Below are 17,500 nucleotides of genomic sequence, written 5' to 3' on the forward strand. Positions count from 1 at the left end.
GAAAATGGATAGCTTCTGTGAACACTTGTTTCAAAGCAAAGTTCCGAGTTTTCATAAGCATTTAACACTTTTTTAATCATGTCAGGGCCCGAAATTTTCTTTAACTCTTGTCATCATTTTTCTAGTTATGTAATGACATTTTCTGATTTGTCTTTAAATTCTGAAGTATTTTTTAAGCCAAAAGCTGTTTTTACTGAATAGTCAAATTGATCTTGCATGCATGAGCATCTGTAAGTTAATACCATCTTACAAAGACAGAAATATAAATCGTGGATTTGTGCCTGTAGTTGAGGGATACCAAAGAAAGCATATGGGTTTAGGTTTTGTTGCATATACAGAAATTTACCATGAAGAAGATTCACTGTACTTTCTTGAAACCGTTGCATATGTTTCCAAGCATTAAACCTAGTTTCACTTAATGTGAAATTTCTTGAGCCATTAAGAATACCTGAAAAGAATTGTAGCTAATTGGAATGCCCTCAAATTACCTTAAAAATAGAAACAATTCCTATTGGATTGAAAAAAAAAAAAAAGTGAAAATGGCTTTTGTAGATTTAAGTCATATATTTAAAGTTATTTATCATTTTACTCTAAATTATTTCCCCGATTAGCCAAGTAAAGCCAAACTGGTGTTTTCTGTCCTAATCCTCTTTCTTGGAGTCTCTGCTTGTTTCCCTTTTTTTAGATCAAGCTGCTAGGTAAACCGTTTTCTGAACAGAAGTTGCAGCTCACTTCATAAACCAGGCACTCTTCAAAGTTGTCATAAGCATATTACAGAAATACAGACTACTAGACTGGGGTAGAGAACCTTATTAATATTTCATTTTGGTACAATATACTTGCATTAACTCTCTTAACACAGGTATCATATTGTTTCAAGTCAGAGAACCTGAAACATCGCAACAAAGATTAGACTAAGAGCAGAGCCTTGAAAACTACAGCCATTAGTCCTGTCATCCCCTATAAAGTTAATGGGTTGGAAAAATGGTCAGTCTTTAGACTAAAAGTTGATATTTAATTGAAAGAAAATGTTTTTTAATTGTAATGGGGATTTTGCATTAGTGTGAAACACGAAAATGTACTAAAAAATCTAATGCAAGGTTATGTATTGATTTCCATCTTAACGCTAGTAAAAAACAAAGGAAAGTTTCTATTTGATAAACAAACTCTCCTATTCAGCATCATGACTTCTTATTTGTTTTAAGGGCACAGTAAATAGACTTGAATGAAAAGAAGAAATAACAAAGTATTCTCGGACAGCTTCTGCTGATGTATAGGACAAAAAGCCATGACACTCCTGTAAACCCTGATTGCTTCTGCACCAGAATTATCAAGATGTTATGTGTCACTTTCACATTTTCCAGGGTTATTTGGTTCAGGAAAGCAAGAGCATCTGTAAACCTGGCACTACACTGCCTTAATCAAAATGGTTTTACTGATCATGGATTATAACAAGCGACCTGACATAATGGATGTGCAAAGTCTGCCCAAAGAATTAGCATCACTATAGGCTAGATGGATGGACGTATTCAGGAAACGTAGTTTTTCTTGAAAAGGAAAATGCTTCAGCTAAATGAGTTTAAATTCTTCTTATTAATAATACTTAGAACACTACATTGAATTTAGGAGATTTCATTTTCCTTTTAATACAAACTTATGTAAATCAGGTTCTTTTAAATCCTATACAGTTTTCTTTAACAATAAGCCATTGTTTTGACAATCCACTTAATGCACTAATAAACAAAAAATTGTCAGGAGTGATACCTACATACAATTTGCAAGTCAGTGTAAGTTACTTAATTTAAAACTGAAAGACAGAGAAAGCATTGCAAATACTTTATGAATAGTATTGCTATAATTCTATTATAAAAGTTATTGTAATACTGAGTGGTTATGGTCTGCTGTTAAGGTGCTTCTGTTATATACCCCGTAGTTTGCCATTTGTAAACACATCTTTTTGATGTTTCTGCCAACATCCTGGCAACAAAGCAGTGCAATTTCAAATGAGCTAATTAACTTAATTGTTGATGAAGCATGAAACAGTTCATTCACCCTGTTAGCTGCACCATGACAACATAAGAGTCTCAGTCCCTGAAGTTACTCATCTATATAAGCCTATCTGTAGCTTTCCATTAAGATCTATTGCATGCCAAATGAGTATGGCTCTTCTAACAAAGACCAGTCCATAATGTACATAGGTAGCAAATCAGTGCTGCTGTTGGAAATTCAAATGAACACAGAAATAGTAGTAAATACCTTGAAATAAATAAAAAAGGAAAAATTGCAGAAACCCATTGCAGTTTGAAGCTGCAGATGAAAAGGAAAAGCTGCATCACTTATTTCCTAAATGCTCTGATTTAGAAAATAGCTGGCTAAACCGAATGCTGAAAAAGCAGTGACATCACTTTTCAGTCCTGAAAGGTGCAAACCCACCTGTACCCTGTGGGTTTTTTTCAATGTATCTCATAGACATGCAAGAATAAAAGCAAAAATAGATTAGCCTGTGAGAGTTAAATGGCCATGCTTAGGCCTTTGTACTTTTTTATTTATATTATACACAGTAATTCCCACTTCACACAAACTGTCAGAATTTAAAATGTGCTTTTTCATACTCCTACTATCCAATATGAAATCTAAAGCATCTCTTCAAATTTTCTGAGGCTCCATTTCAGTAAAGGATAATAAGAGGATTAAACACTGTGCTATTGAAAGGCCTGCAAAAGTGTTCGACATGAAAGAAAGGATAACAATTTGACCCTCTGCCGATAGCCTCGATTATCCAGTTGCTTGAAATGCACACAAAAAAATCTCTGATATGGTTTACAGCAAAACTTTATTTGCTGTCTTTCACTTTCCCTTGCCTTGAACAATGATGTACCAATGAGTAAGAATCCACCTACTTTAAAAATTGTCCAAAATCTTCACAAACGCTTTCACAGCCAGGCCATTTGCAAACTCCATGACCATAGAGAGTATGGGAGGCCCCAGTCTCCTCATGTGACGAGCTGTAGCAAAAGAATAAGGCATCAGATTCATCTCAAAAGCCATAATCGTTGGAGGCTGCTAGTGCCTGTCAGGTTACGATCAGTGACAAACAGGTCAAAACAGGTCAATTTAGCTCAGAGCAGTCAGAAAAATTTAATCGTTCTATTGAATAGTTCAACTGCCAAGGCTAGATGATGTTCCAATTAGAGAAGAAATAGAGCCAAAGATGACTGTTAATAAAGGATGAAAAAATAAGATGACTGTATAATACCATATGCTAATTATGCCATATGACCTTGGTGTAACATTTACCTATAAATAAAAAATACACTCAGAACTGATCAGTTCTGAGTATAAATATTGAAGACTGACAGTCAGACATTCTGAATATTGTGAAGGTTCAAAAAATATTTGAACTTTCTGCTCAATGTGTGTAAAATTAAAGTTGCTTCCATTAACAAATATTTTTATTCACAAACATTGCTTTCATGAACTATGTAGCTTCATAAAAATCCCTAGCTGTACTCCATGCCTTTTTCTGGAACCCCTGAAATTGTTTCATCCATGATGAGTTATCAAAGAAATTCAGGGAATTCCCTGGATGTGGGTGACATCCTGAACCAGTCTGTGAGATATAGCCACAAAAGTAATGCATACTAAAAGCACTACTATAAAGCTGTCCAGATTTTTAAGTAATACAAAATAATGACAGTTAAATCATAATCTCTTAAGTATTAAAATAGTTAAATGAAAAATTCATTTGAAAATAAAATTACTTGCAATTTAGGCTATATAGATATAATTGAATTTCATCTTATACTGAGATCATCTATATCTCACTAAACTAATATATTTACTGGTGTTTCAGATACTGCAGACTATTGTATTTAATCCATTACTTGAAATTAAGGAACGGTAAATAATATCTGTCAATGTGTCTGAAAAATAATTTTAACTTCATCCATATAGTAGAATTCCACTGTATTACACTAACAACACTGAAAATTTGTATGAAATATGTCAACTTCATTACTGTCATGCATAAAAGACAGAAAATTTAGTGGTTCTTTTCACAAGAAACAAACAATGTAAGAGCTGCTTTTATATACTGTTTTGACACACTTTTAACATAGAATCTTTGCACTGAATTACAGCCTTGACAACTCATATAGATGTACTTTGTCAATGGAACCAGAAGTGTGATTCAAGAGTAAGGGCCTGACTGCCAGGCGTGTTAAAAATGAATGAAAGTATGCACCTACAAAAGTGCCCACAAATGTGTATTTACACTCCTGCACCAGCCCACTTGATTCTGCCATTTCTAACTTTTACCCATAAGTTTATGAGTTATAAAAGCACATGCAGGTAATTTAGTTGTGTCTCCACAGTTAGACATCATTACTGAAATTTATGCCCTATTGATAAACAATTCTGGAAAATCAGATCTTCTACGATCTCTTAAGTAACCTCTATTAAGTGTTGTTTTTTTTTACTGGAAATCACGTGACTTAAGATGTTATACAACCGCTTCACGTCAAATGAAAAGCACAGTGGAAATCTCGTCAGAATTACCTGTCTCGCCTTGCATTTAGAACTGAAGACTGTCCATTCACTATGGAATGATGAGTTATTGGTGGTGATGCTTTGGAAGTGGTGGAGGAGGTAGTAGAGGAGGAATTGTTAGTAGTGAGGTCTAGCCCTCCATGTTTAATGCCATTGTCTTCCATACTGTGAACTCCAGTCACTTCTTTCCATAACTGCTGAATCTCAGCAGGACTTAAGCCGGCTATAAAATGAAAGAGAGCCCCACTAATATAACAAAATAAAGAGTTTCATATAATGAGCTCAGTGTTATTAATGGATTAATGCCAACAATAAAGCTGATGCTGTTTTACCAGCACAACCAACATGTAGTAAAACATAAATTCATAAATTCATAAATTCATAAACATAAAACAAAAAAGAGCTTAAACTTGCTCTCTAATCTTCTCACAGCCTGGAAACTTGTAGTTTCCACGATTTATCCTAGGTCACAAAAAGCCATGTCTTGTTGAATGTATTCATACATATGTGTTAGGGCTGTCTGGCTCAAGTTTTCATGAAGTCATGGAAACCTACAGTACAATGTGCTTCTGCCTGAAGTAAAGATTACAAAACACAGGCAAGAGAAGGGCTGTGAGCATTCTATTATCTTCCCCCTGAACATGCAGCTAAGATAGGAAACCAGATTTTGAAAGATGAAGAGTTCATCAGAACTGTATACACCTTCTGTCACTGCCAGACCTTGTAAGTTTGACATATCACTGTTGAAGAATACTAGATTAAATGCAGAAAATAATGTGAAGGCCAGAGATCTTGTGATTTCAATGCCAGGTTCTTCAGCCTGACATGGTTAGTTCCAGAGGCATCTCAAAGTCTGTCTTCTGTATTTCATTTCAACAACCAAAATTAGGTAACATATGGTCATGGTATCCTGATCTGCTGGAATGCAAAATATTCAAAATGCTGATGCTGTTTGAATCAAAATATTGCATTTTCCATTTTGTTTGTTTTTTTTTAATTAAATACCATATTTTTCTGGTCCTGAAAAGTAGTAGAAAGCATCTGTTCTTTCAAAATTTTCATAGAGCATTTTTTTTTTGTTAACAAGATACAGTAGAAAGATGTAAAGACAGTTGTTTTACCATTTGGGAAATCTATTTATTAGATAATGTTTTATTTTGAGAACATATAAAATCAGACTACCAAAAGAGATTCAACAAAAAATTATGATAAAACATAGGAAGTTCCTTAATACTTCTCAGTAGCTATCTTACCACGAAGTATTCAAAACTATTAAAAGTAGACTAGTAGTTATTTACAGAAATATTAATTTCTGGAAGAAGTATGGAAATAAAGTGGGTTGTTTGGCTTTTATTAATTATGAAAGCAGGTCATTTTTAGACTACTTCTTTGAGTACTGCTTCTTTACCTTAGATACCAACACCCACTGGCAAACTCAGCTAAGGAAAAAGTGAAAAGAGTTAACTGCAAGTCCTAAAACTGGAGTTTATATCGTATTTGTATAGCAAAACCCTAGGTTTTAAGGAAGCAAGCAAAGAAGCCAGGTTCTAATTTTCTGCATTAGAGAGATGGGTAACAGGAGTGATGATAATACAGGCTGTAATTGTTTAATGAAGGCAAGTAATTATTCCTAACTTCATGAGGCAACACTGCAAAAAAACCCACTTTAGTGTTGTAAATAACAGTTACCTGTAAATGTAATCACAAATCAATATGAAATAATGTATTCATTTAGGTGGCATGATATACAAAGTATATACACTATTTTATATTATATACAGATATACATTATTTACTTCAAGATCTTCCTCCTATTATTGAAAAAAATAAACTAACTCTGTACTGAAAGAAAAAATAAACAAAAGAAAAAAACAAACCAACCCAAGAATAAAACCATCAGTTTAGGTTATCTTCTAGTGAGAGGAATTTAATTTGAGATCATCAAATTTTGGGTCCTGTGTGAGCTGAGTAAGAGCTACCCCACAAGCTGAGGGAATGTAGGAGGGCTGGGAGCAGCTGCAGCAATGGTCTCTCCCATGGGAGGGATGTCCTGCCTGTCTGGACATCTGCTGGGCAGCCCCTTCCTCTGCAGATGCAGCTGTGCCTCCAGGCTGCCTACCTCACCTAGGGGGTTTTTTAAAGCAGAAAGAAATTTCTCTCTAGGCTCAGGCTGGTTAATTTTATCACTTCTTTAGAGGACCCTGAAAGGCTGCCTTTTAGGATAAAAGGTTTACGGACAGGCACTTAAAAAGTAAAAAGTTAATAAGCGGATTTGTAATTAATTGTAAATTATGGCAATTCTGTGGTTTCTGTGTCAAAAAAAGTCCAACTCTTTTTTACTAGAGGCTTGTGAAATGGCTGACAGACATTTCAGTCTGGATGTAAAATTAGGGTAAGTTTTTAAAGTTTCATAGGCTGTGACAACTCTTAAAATACCCTCCCCACAATATATTAAAGGGAAAGGAACTAAAAGACTATCAAGAGTGGAACAAAAATTATGGACTATAATAAAAAGGTCAAATACTGATTTTCTCTGAACTTACGAACACCAAAATTTTGGGGATTTTAATATTACTTTCATACCTCTTTTAACCTCTATCTGCTCTATTTTTATAAATAATAAATTTATAAAAATAAATTAAGTTTCAATAAATGTTTAATAAAAACAAAAATTTTAAAAACCATCCATGCAACTGCTTTTCCTTTTCCAACATGGACCAGTCAAGACTTGGGGTTTTGGTGGTTTTTTGTTTGTTTATTTTGTTTGGGGGTTTTTTACTGTTGTCATTTACAATTTTTTGCATTTAACTAGCATCAACACAGCAATACATGGAAGTAACTCACAGAAAATCACTGGTTTTGGATACAGCATAGTGAAGACCTGGTCACCAAATAGATCCTAAACCACCTATTACATCTTATTTGTGATACCTGGCCATCAAGAAAACACAGGAAACATTCCTGTTCTTTAAAGGCAGAAACTATACTTGAAGAAAATACTGTTTATATATGCAAACCTCACAGCTGTACTTGTAAGATACATTTTTTCACACTATCAAATATAAACTCTTTCGCCAATAATAATTTGTGGTTTATGGGACTCTTTATGACCAATAATTTATAAACACAAATTCCCTGTGTGACTTTCTAGCCACCCATGTAACTGAGTAAACTGGATGGGTGCATATAAAATACTTGTGTTACACATGTAAACCCTTGTGCATAACTATCTTATATCTCTCACAGCACAGTAGAAGCAGAAAACCAAATTTTTACCACATCTAGTGTCTATTACCTTAATTCAATTCTGAAGGCTTCATTTAAAAATGGAAGAAATAAATACTTGTATGTAATTCATTAGTATGGAAAAAAAATCAAGGCAAAAACAAAAAAGAGAGTAGTTTACTTCAAAAATAACAATCCATATATATAAAAAACTGTAAATTTTTGTAATTTCTTGTTTCTTTATTATCAATCATTTTGTCATGAGTTCAGCTGGACTTAATTCTTTGAGTAAAAGAAAGGTCTTAAAAAGAACTGTTTACTCCAAGAAGTATTAAAAAGGGGTTTTTTCCTCTGTTTCTACACTAGAAGTAGATGAGTGAGTGTTGCATTAAAATAATGAATATCAATGCAATTGGGTAGGAGTGCAGAGGGAAATCTATGGGGATAGCTTAATGTGAGAGAAAACCTGAGGAATCCCTCCAGCAACAGATGGCACAGGAGGAGAATGCAAAAAGTAAAGCAGTTTGGAGAGAAGCTGGGTGTCATGCTTTTTTTGATTCTGGTCCAAGTCAATTGTACAAAAAGAAACCAGCATTACAAGTCTCTCATCTCCAGATTTATGAATCATCTTGTCTCCTCACATGTCTTCTATTTGGTGTAGTATGACTCGTATTCGTTGTAACTTTTACAATTTTAGATATGCTTGTGTCATAGCTTTTTTCCACAACATTTTTCCACAATGCAATTAACAAATTTATTTGTAATCTTTGATTTTTCTGGTCATTTTGTTTTATTTTTTGTTTGTTTTGGTTTGGGGTTCTAGGGAGTTTTAGATCATTGTCTATATATTGTGTACTCTGCTTTTGGTCATCTGATTTCTGAGGCTTTGATTTCATAATAGTTATCTAGTAGAGGAACAAGTTACATACATAAAGGCCAATTAAAAATAATGTTACCTGTCATGAACATAGTATAAACAATGTTCATTTAAGGACTATTTCAGGAGGTATCAGAGATCAACTTATTGTATAATTTTGATGACAGATGCTTAGCTCAATTCTTTATGGTAAAACAAATAGAAACACATACCTGACAGGTCATAGACAGAGTCCCCTAGATGGGAAGACTTTGACCTTATCTTAAAATGTAAGCAGCATTATCTCCACGTTAATTTAAGTTTCAAAAGTGTGTGCCCTATTTTCTTTCAAGTAGTAGAGTTTGAGCTCATTTTCATCATTGAGAAATCCTGATCAAAGTGACAAAAGGAATATTTTTTTTAAAGTCTTTACAGTTATTTGTCAGTCACAGTTCATTACTATTGGAATCACCGCCTTCAAAACTTGTTATTCTATTTAACCTATTTAATACAAAGGAATAGAAAAGAAAATAAATCCTAAGGCTTGTCCCTAAATTCACTTGTAATAAATTGAAGACTTAAAGTGCTTTTCAATGCCAAACACTCTATTTTCTTAGAAGAAGAAGAAAAGAAAGTGAGCTTTTGAATGGCTTTAATATCACTATCAAATGTATTTTACAGCTGTTTGTTTATATTAAATGAAATAACATTCCACTAAATCAGATTTCAGTTACTCCTCAGAGAAAAGCAATGATGCTTGAATTGTGCTGTTATTAGAAATTGTTTTCAGCACATAAACTTAATAAATACGCAATTTCCATCTAGGAAAAAACACTACAAAGCTGCCTTTATTTTTCCAAAAGAGTATCCTGTAAAATTTATCGGTGTGCAAAAAAATTGGTAATATGAATAATAAAATTTCAATTAAAAAGTAAGCTTAAGTGTCATAGTGGGAAACCTCTGAAGTTCAGATGCAAATGGTATGGTTAAAACGTTGAGAATTTAAAAATTTCTCCAATCATATATTATTGAAATACCTTGTGGCAGAGACTGGACAGGAAGAGCAGATTGGCCAGGTGGGATGGAAATGAGTCCCTGACGCTGAAGGTTCAGCAGATGTTGCTGCTGCTGAAGTTGTTGCATCTGGAGGAGCTGCTGCTGGAAGACAAGCTGCTGGGCTGCCAACTGCTGCTGCTGCTGCTGCTGCTGCTACAAAGAGAATGGGGGGAAAAAAAGAAAAAGCAAATGCAGCAAAAACTAAAGTGCGCAGTAAAGGTTAGAAAGCCAAAAACATAAAATCGACTTCTTTCTTTTTAATCTCAGTTATTAAATAATAATGCTATTTGTAGAATACTCAGGCAATGAAAGTGTTTGAAATTTTCTATTATATTCATTTAAGCTACTAGGTTTTAGGGAAAACGGCAAGATACACTTACTGACACACTAAAGAAAAGGGTCAAGAAAAAGTATATAACAGCTGCTTCAAATAAAAATAAAAGCTCAGCTCATGGCAGATGATAACAAATTTATCTATGCTAAATGTGTAACTTTTTACAGCAGCCTGTGATTTGAAGGCACTCTTGTTTTTCCAATTGACTAAGTTTGGTCTGCAGTGGCCCATGAACATGGTCTCCAGTGATCTATTAGTAAACTGGGATGTAGCCTTCCTTTCACTGGCCTGTTAGCTCACTCTCTTTTCATGTTGGAATATATTACAAGGAGCATGGCATTCAAGGCAACGAAATGCCCTATTATGGAGCAAAAGTACAGGTTCCAACTTTGTGAGGCATTTCAAGACAAACTTGAGTCTACAAAGACTCAGGAGGGTATGAGAAGGCAGTCACACTTCAGAAAAAGACAGGCTGCTGTGGAAGACCTTTCCTTTCTAGTTTGGGGAAAAGAGAAACTTCTGATGCGCTCACTGGAAAACAGACTGCATAATGGAGCAAGTCATGTGGATTGCCCAGAGCCTCCGGAGAAATAAGGGAGCAATTTCTATTCTGTAGTTGATGGCTGTCTGAAATTCTATTCACAAATCCAAACAGAAACAAAGCCTCAGGAGGTCACAACTGCTTCTTCGACGTTTGCATAATGGGCAGCTTGAAGACAACGTCTAGGATACCTGCTGATCAATTTAACTACTTCAACATGTTTTGTTTGTATTCTGTTTATATTTGATGCAGTTTGCTGACAAGTGCAAGCTAGGCCTGAGAAACCCACTTGTCAGGTTGATTTATGAGCACATCAAACTGTAACTTTCTACTTGCCACTTCAAACCTACAGTAGCAGTTCATTAATCAGGGGCCTATGACTTTGAAATCTGTGCTCAATTGCTCTTTTTCAGCCATGGACTAAATTTGCATGCTCTCTGAGCTGTGCCACTGAGCAAAGTAAGGCTCCTTCCCCAACACAGATTGCCTGTGAATACAAGATAATCAGTACAGAGTCCACCACACAGTTTGTTCTTTGCACACTCAGATTCATTAGTGAACATTAGATGACAGCTGGACTAGACTGCTCAAATCCTGTGTCTCAGAAAGAGGAGCAAGAGAATTATACCAGCACTGCTATTAAGCCCAGTAAAAACATAAGAACAAATCTTTGATAGCTACATCTTTGCTACAGGAGAAGATCTAAACTGGTCTTGCCTTTTCCAAGCTTCTGACAGCTCAGACTAGTATGCATCAGCAAGGGTCTTAGCTCCTACCTCTTTTGCTTGCTTTCCTGGATGCTGTTGCTGCTGTTGTTGTTGCTGCTGCTGCTGCTGCTGTTGTTGCTGTTGTTGCTGCTGTTGTTGCTGTTGTTGCTGCTGTTGCTGCTGTTGCTGCTGCTGTTGCTGCTGCTGCTGCAAAAGCTGAAGATGTAACTGCTCTTGCTGTTTCTTGTAAAACTCTTGTAGTTGTTGCTGAATAAATCATTTTGACTTTAATAAATAAAGGCAAAAGTTTCAAGTATTATAAATCTCCTAAACTCTTCTAGATTGGCATATGGTAGCGTAGCCATTAAGTATCACCTCATAACAAAAAAATGTGATTTGAAGAGGCAGATCTACATACATTTTTTTCCAAGGCGGTTCTGAAATTTTCCAATGCAGATTCCAAAATATCCTAAACAGAAGGGTATAGAAAATCTGTATTCTAAAGGGAATGCAAGAGCCAAATTAACTCCTCAAATAACTATACCTAAGTTCCTTATACGTCCTATATAACAAATCAGAAGCTGCACTCATCCACTTGCAAGAAACCTACAAGTCACTAAGGCCAAGCAAAACTGTCTGCTTCTGAGGGGAAAAAAGTAATTAATCTGTCAATCTGCTTAGCAGGACGCTGGATTCACAACTGAAGGTGAATTGCCTGTAACGATCACTGTACTGGATATTAAAATGTTTAAACATACAGTTCAGTGACTGAGCTATGACTATAACAAACAGACACCTCATTTTCTGTATGACAATTGAGCATGCACCCAAAAATCCACTTTGTGTTACACCGAGACACTGATCACTCACACTACCATTATTGTATGAATAACAAGTTGACCTATTTTTCAATTAGCTGACAGATTTTGTGCTAAGGAAACAGCAAACTCCTCCTCCTTTTTAGCCTTATCTTGGGACAAAATTTTAGTGTGCAAAAAAACAAAATAAAAAACCTTTTCCCCTGATGAAACAAGCATTTATGTTCAAATTTCATAACCGCATACCATTTACGTGACTAAAGGGAGCACTAGAGTGTTATGAATTTTAAAGCAACAATTTGCACTTCCTTTGGCAGGTCTACAATTAAAATGTGCCTAAGCGCTTGAAAATTTAAACATCAATTTGTTTGGTATTTGTAATGCATCTGCCACTGCTGCTGTTTCTGGTTTTAATATAATATTGAATATTTCGAAGTGCAATTTCACACTTCTGCATTAAAAAAAATAATTTGGAGACTGAGAAGTTTCATGTTTATTTTCATTCTTTTTGGTGCAAAGAGCAATGAAATATTACAAGATAAGACCCATAAAATCTGTTTGACATTTGTGTGAATGCCCTGTGCTAGCAGTCCAAAGCAGGTAACACACATTACCTGCTGCAACATAACTGCTTGCTGCTGCTGGAGAAGTGCTTGAAGCTGCTGCGGAGACAACACTTGCTGCTGGAGAATCTGCTGCATTTGCTGAGGGGTGATCACCTGGGGAGTCATCATGGCCACTGACACAGGCACCTGCACAGGGAAAGAAAGATATCATCATCAAAAACATTTTACTTCGCCTGCACTACAGCAATACATCTTTTTTATTTTGTACCAAAGACGGACCATAATTTTTTACATAGTATTTATCACTGTAAAGTTCCAGTTTCAGTCAGAATCTGTTATTTTAAGGCCACACTACTGTGGCACTCTATTTCCAGAGGCATCAGTTTCGATCAGGCTCAAGCTTTATGTTTCACATATCTTATGTACTCCTGCAAGAAATTTAAGCATTGGCTAGTATAAATGCGTATTTAAAAATAAATGATCACATGGCAGGGCTCTCAACACTTCATAATCAATCATCTTATCAAGTGTCATAATGTTACGAATAGAAAAATCCATTGAGACTGTTTCAAAAGATATGATTAAGGCAGACAGCAAAATATGTATCTTTAAGCAGTAAATGTTTTCCACAATAAAGACACTTAGCCTAAAAAAAATTTTGCATAATACATCACTTTAGTAGAAGAAAAACTTTCTTGCTCAGCTAGTCTTTTAAGAAGCTCTCATTTATGCAGGAATAAAAATGTCATGGACATATCAGAGTACACAGCAAGGACTCCCACCTTAGTCACCTGGTCTCTGCAGGGAGAATCGTGTTCTCAGCATTCCTAACTGAAAAGTGAAAGTCGGGAAGCCTTCACATTAGATTATTAGCTTTTTCACTAAACTCTAAGAATGCATTTTTGTGTAGGTGCTGTTTTGGACGTGGTTTTATTCTCCACTTGTTACACAGTGAGATCAAGCGTTGGCAAATGCATAAACACCCACAAACACACATGTTCCCAGGAATATATGGGTGAGTTGGAAAGACACAGCAAATATGTTTCTTTGTGTACGTAGGAGAGAAAAGTCCTATGAAGGAGCCTGGGGTATTTTTTGAGTGCTGTGGCAGGCACACAGTGTGAGGCCATTGCTCCAGCTACCCAGGACATGGTCAAACAGCTGTCAGCAAGCCAGGCTTTCCACCCATGAAAAAGCAGCCACTTGCTTGTTCTAGCAAAATTCAAATGTTTTTTCTGCATAAAATAGCAAGCTGGCATATAAATACTGCTTTGTGAGATGCTGTGGGACATTCCAGTCTTCTGTAAATCAGTAAAAATAATATTATTATTAATAAATTAAATCATAAGCCAATTTTAGCAGGAAAAACTCTTCTAATGCTTCTATTAGTTGAATCTGTCCTGAAAGACTTTGTATAAATGAAACAGAGGAAAAAAGAACACAAGTCCACTGAAATTTACTATTAGAAGAAATTACCTCATATAATATTACACAGAATACCACTTTTCACATGATTCATCACAGCATAAACTACAGTCTTAAAACACTAACTAATTAAGAGTCTGAAAGTAAACATACCAGCCTTTACTAAAAAGTCTGATAATCTTTTGGCAAATATCAAATGAATTTTAAGAATAAAAATTCTGAATGCTTTGCTTGAAAATACAAATGGAAAAGACAAACCAGATTTCCACTCAGAAATTTGTGGGGAGGAATTTAAGATCGTCTCTCCCTGTACTTCTTCCATTATCAACAGAATAAAGAAATCCTGCACAAAATATATCTGATCTAGTTTAGGGATTTATTTTAACATGGAATGAAGCCCACACTGTGAATGTGCCTCTCTCTCCCCATTTAGTACAGACTCACTTTGAGTAGACATCTAGATTTCAGATGATTAATTCTGGTCATTATGCTTTGTAACATCTAGTTTTGTAGTATTGGAAACACCACATACCTATACAGTATTTTTTTATTTTGAATTTAGCAAGTACTAAAGACAAGACAAACATGTTTTAACAACTTTGGGATGCACGAGCAAAGAATAAAATTCACTGACTAGAGTCACTATTCAATTCCCTCTGAAGTCACCAAGAATGTCCTCTGTTTACTTGAGATCTGAATTTGTCTTCTTGTAACAATTTTATTGCAGCGATGCTATTCAACTACCACAGGTAACACAGATATGAGAAGGCAGAGAGAAAGATGGACACTTTTACAATTAAATTATTACCCTTAACCTTTAAACATGGCAAGAACTTTCCCAACACTTACGTGCTTTATATTATAATATGTATGTATGTATAATATGAATATTTTTATGTAAACTGTGTGAAAATCTACCTAACTCTGTAACTGGCACTGACTTGTTCATACTCTGCTAAAGACTCCAGCCTGTAAGACATTTAGCAAGACTCATGGTATACCACAAGAATCCTCTATTCTTCAGTCTGAAATACAGATTCCCCTCCACCAGGCATATTTTTTTTTTAGCTTTTGTAGTATCTGCTCTGAATCTCCCTAACTGTGTATGTGCTCTTATACATGGAGACACACCTGCTTTGCAATGCATTCTAGCAGCTTTTCTGACAAAATTTGTTTTTCCTGTAATTTTCAACAGTTCAACTGTAAAAGCAAGAGAACTAATATACCTGCTTTTCAGGGTTATAGACAGAAGCATGGGAAAAAAAAAACTAGCAGTCAAGATCAGTAGTAAAAGTAGATCTTTGTAGATAATATTGTCTTTATAATAATTTTATGTAATGATACATATGTGTGTATCATGCCTGATGCCTATATTTTTCCCCACAGATAAAGGACTAGGCATTTCGGAAACTGCTTGAAATTTACATTAGCAGAACACATTAAGCAAAGAGATTTCTCTAATTGTCATTAGGTAACATAAATTGGTACATTTCATAGCCTTCATTGATACACCAGACTGTACTTTATTTCTTACTGGCATAGTGCTACTGGGCTATCTGGGTTGGAACACTATCTGAAACCTGCTATTTTATGGACAATTATATGCATTAGGTATATTTCTTTGATTTAATGTCTGTGTTTTCCAAGATTTCCAACCTGATTTTACAAAAATGTAGCAGAGAGGCAATCTCTCACTCTTTTTCATAGAAATCTCTCAATGTATCTAGAATCAGTTTAGGTAGAGTGACCCAGTGAAGAGGTAGCATTGCTCCTTTGAGTGGGCCGTGAACTCACTAAAATTCTTGGTTAAACCTCTCATGAAAAACTAAAGTGACAAAGTGAAACATGATTTATAACTGCAACCTATTTGTTGCATGGCATCCTCAAAGACACTGAACTCCCAGCTCTGCCATGAAGATGCCTGGGTATGCAAACCTACAGAACACAATGGCTGGGACAGCCTATGAAGAACACATAAATCTGATGGGCCCATGACAGACCCAGATGGAGGGCCCATCATATTTTGAAGTTTCTCATGTTTTTGTTGCAGGCTATCCCCCATTTTTTTTATTAGGTTATAAATCCTGTTAAATAAAATTACAGATATCTAAGCAAACAATTTTTAACACATCTAAATGGTATTTCAGGCAAGAACAACTGTACATTGCTTTATTGCTGCATATGAATGTATAAATTAAAGAAAAGCTATGACTCAGAATGAAAGCACTGATATTGGAAATTAGATAGATGAACATGGATGCAAAAACGAAATCAGAAATTCTTTGAAGAATGAAAAATCTGGGTTTATCCCAGATCAATTTAATAGAGAAATAGTGGAGACTAAGGCTCCACATTTAATACATTTAATTAATTAGTACATTTAATACCACTTGTTATTGCACATTAAAAATTCAGCTTTAGCTGTAAAGAAGCTTGCCAGGTAAACACTCATCTATTGTTCATATGAGCTGATCAATAATAGGAATCAGACAAATGTATATTTTTACATGCTACCTATAAAAATAATATTTTAATGGCCAAATGGATAGGTGGCCTACACCTGCAATAAGCATTTGCATTTTTCAGAAGCCTTGAAAAACTGCACACGTATTTTCAAGAAGTGTTGACCGATCTCACTAAGTACAACCAGCGAAGACACACTATTTTTATTCCAAGTTCTTTTTATTTTCAAAGTCAGGTACTGAGAATGAAAATTACAACAAAACCTTCCCTTAGCTTCCAGTGATTTTGAAGAGAGTCACAAAGTCACATATATTAATCACATTCAGAGCTGATTTAAGGTAGGTAGGAATTATTTCTTTGTTACAGACAGAGGAAACAAGTCACCACCTTTAAGTAATTAATCCAAAATCACATCATATTTTAAGTGACAGATCTGAGAATGGAACTGTTTCGTAAGACAAGTCTCTCTGGCTTATTGAAAGATGCGTAATTAAACGTTTAATGGAGAATTTTTCTGTAGGATCTTCCTTTCAAAAATAAATGTAGGTGTGAAACCACACATAGTACAGGATTGGGCTTTTCAGCAGGAAAGAATTATTTTAAAAGATGAAACTACTACATTCCTTCTCTTCTTTGCTATATGTGTAGTGTGTCTACCATAATAATAACCTTTTGAATCTTCCTGCTTCTATGATATTAAAAAGAGCTGAGAATAAACTGAGTCGTATTTGTAAGCTGTTCATAACTAGAGAACAATAATGCATAATGACGCCTGTACACTGACAATATGTACCAACGTATTTTATGCAGTTTAGATAAAGTTACATGCTTCTGAAAAAACAAATCTTGATACAAATTACTTAAGTTTATCAACAGAGAAACCCTAGGAGGTATGCAACACAAGAAATAAAGTAATGAACATATAACTGTTGTGTTCAGGACTCCTGTTTTCCCTGTTTAC

General features: G+C 35.0%; 1 protein-coding gene across 13 annotated transcripts in view; it reads right to left on the reverse strand.

The window, feature by feature from the left end:
• Positions 1 to 17,500, reverse strand: part of FOXP2 (forkhead box P2) — a 185,244-nt gene that overhangs the window by 46,880 nt on the left and 120,864 nt on the right. For 2 of the 13 annotated variants that reach the window (XM_062491094.1, XM_062491089.1), the window contains exons 4-9: positions 12,700 to 12,837; positions 11,467 to 11,534; positions 10,537 to 10,546; positions 9,667 to 9,835; positions 4,558 to 4,771; positions 2,901 to 3,005 (exon numbers count right to left, since the gene is read on the reverse strand). In XM_062491094.1, the coding sequence (XP_062347078.1) occupies positions 2,901 to 3,005; positions 4,558 to 4,771; positions 9,667 to 9,835; positions 10,537 to 10,546; positions 11,467 to 11,534; positions 12,700 to 12,837 (704 nt within the window). Of the gene's footprint in view, positions 1 to 2,900; positions 3,006 to 4,557; positions 4,772 to 9,666; positions 9,839 to 10,536; positions 10,547 to 10,751; positions 10,755 to 11,330; positions 11,535 to 11,685; positions 11,737 to 12,699; positions 12,838 to 17,500 lie in introns of all 13 variants that reach the window. The other 11 variants (XM_062491093.1, XM_062491087.1, XM_062491092.1 and 8 more) reach the window with 9 other exon arrangements.

This window comes from Cinclus cinclus, chromosome 4, assembly GCF_963662255.1.
Source record: "Cinclus cinclus chromosome 4, bCinCin1.1, whole genome shotgun sequence".
Classification (NCBI taxonomy): Eukaryota; Metazoa; Chordata; class Aves; order Passeriformes; family Cinclidae; genus Cinclus; species Cinclus cinclus.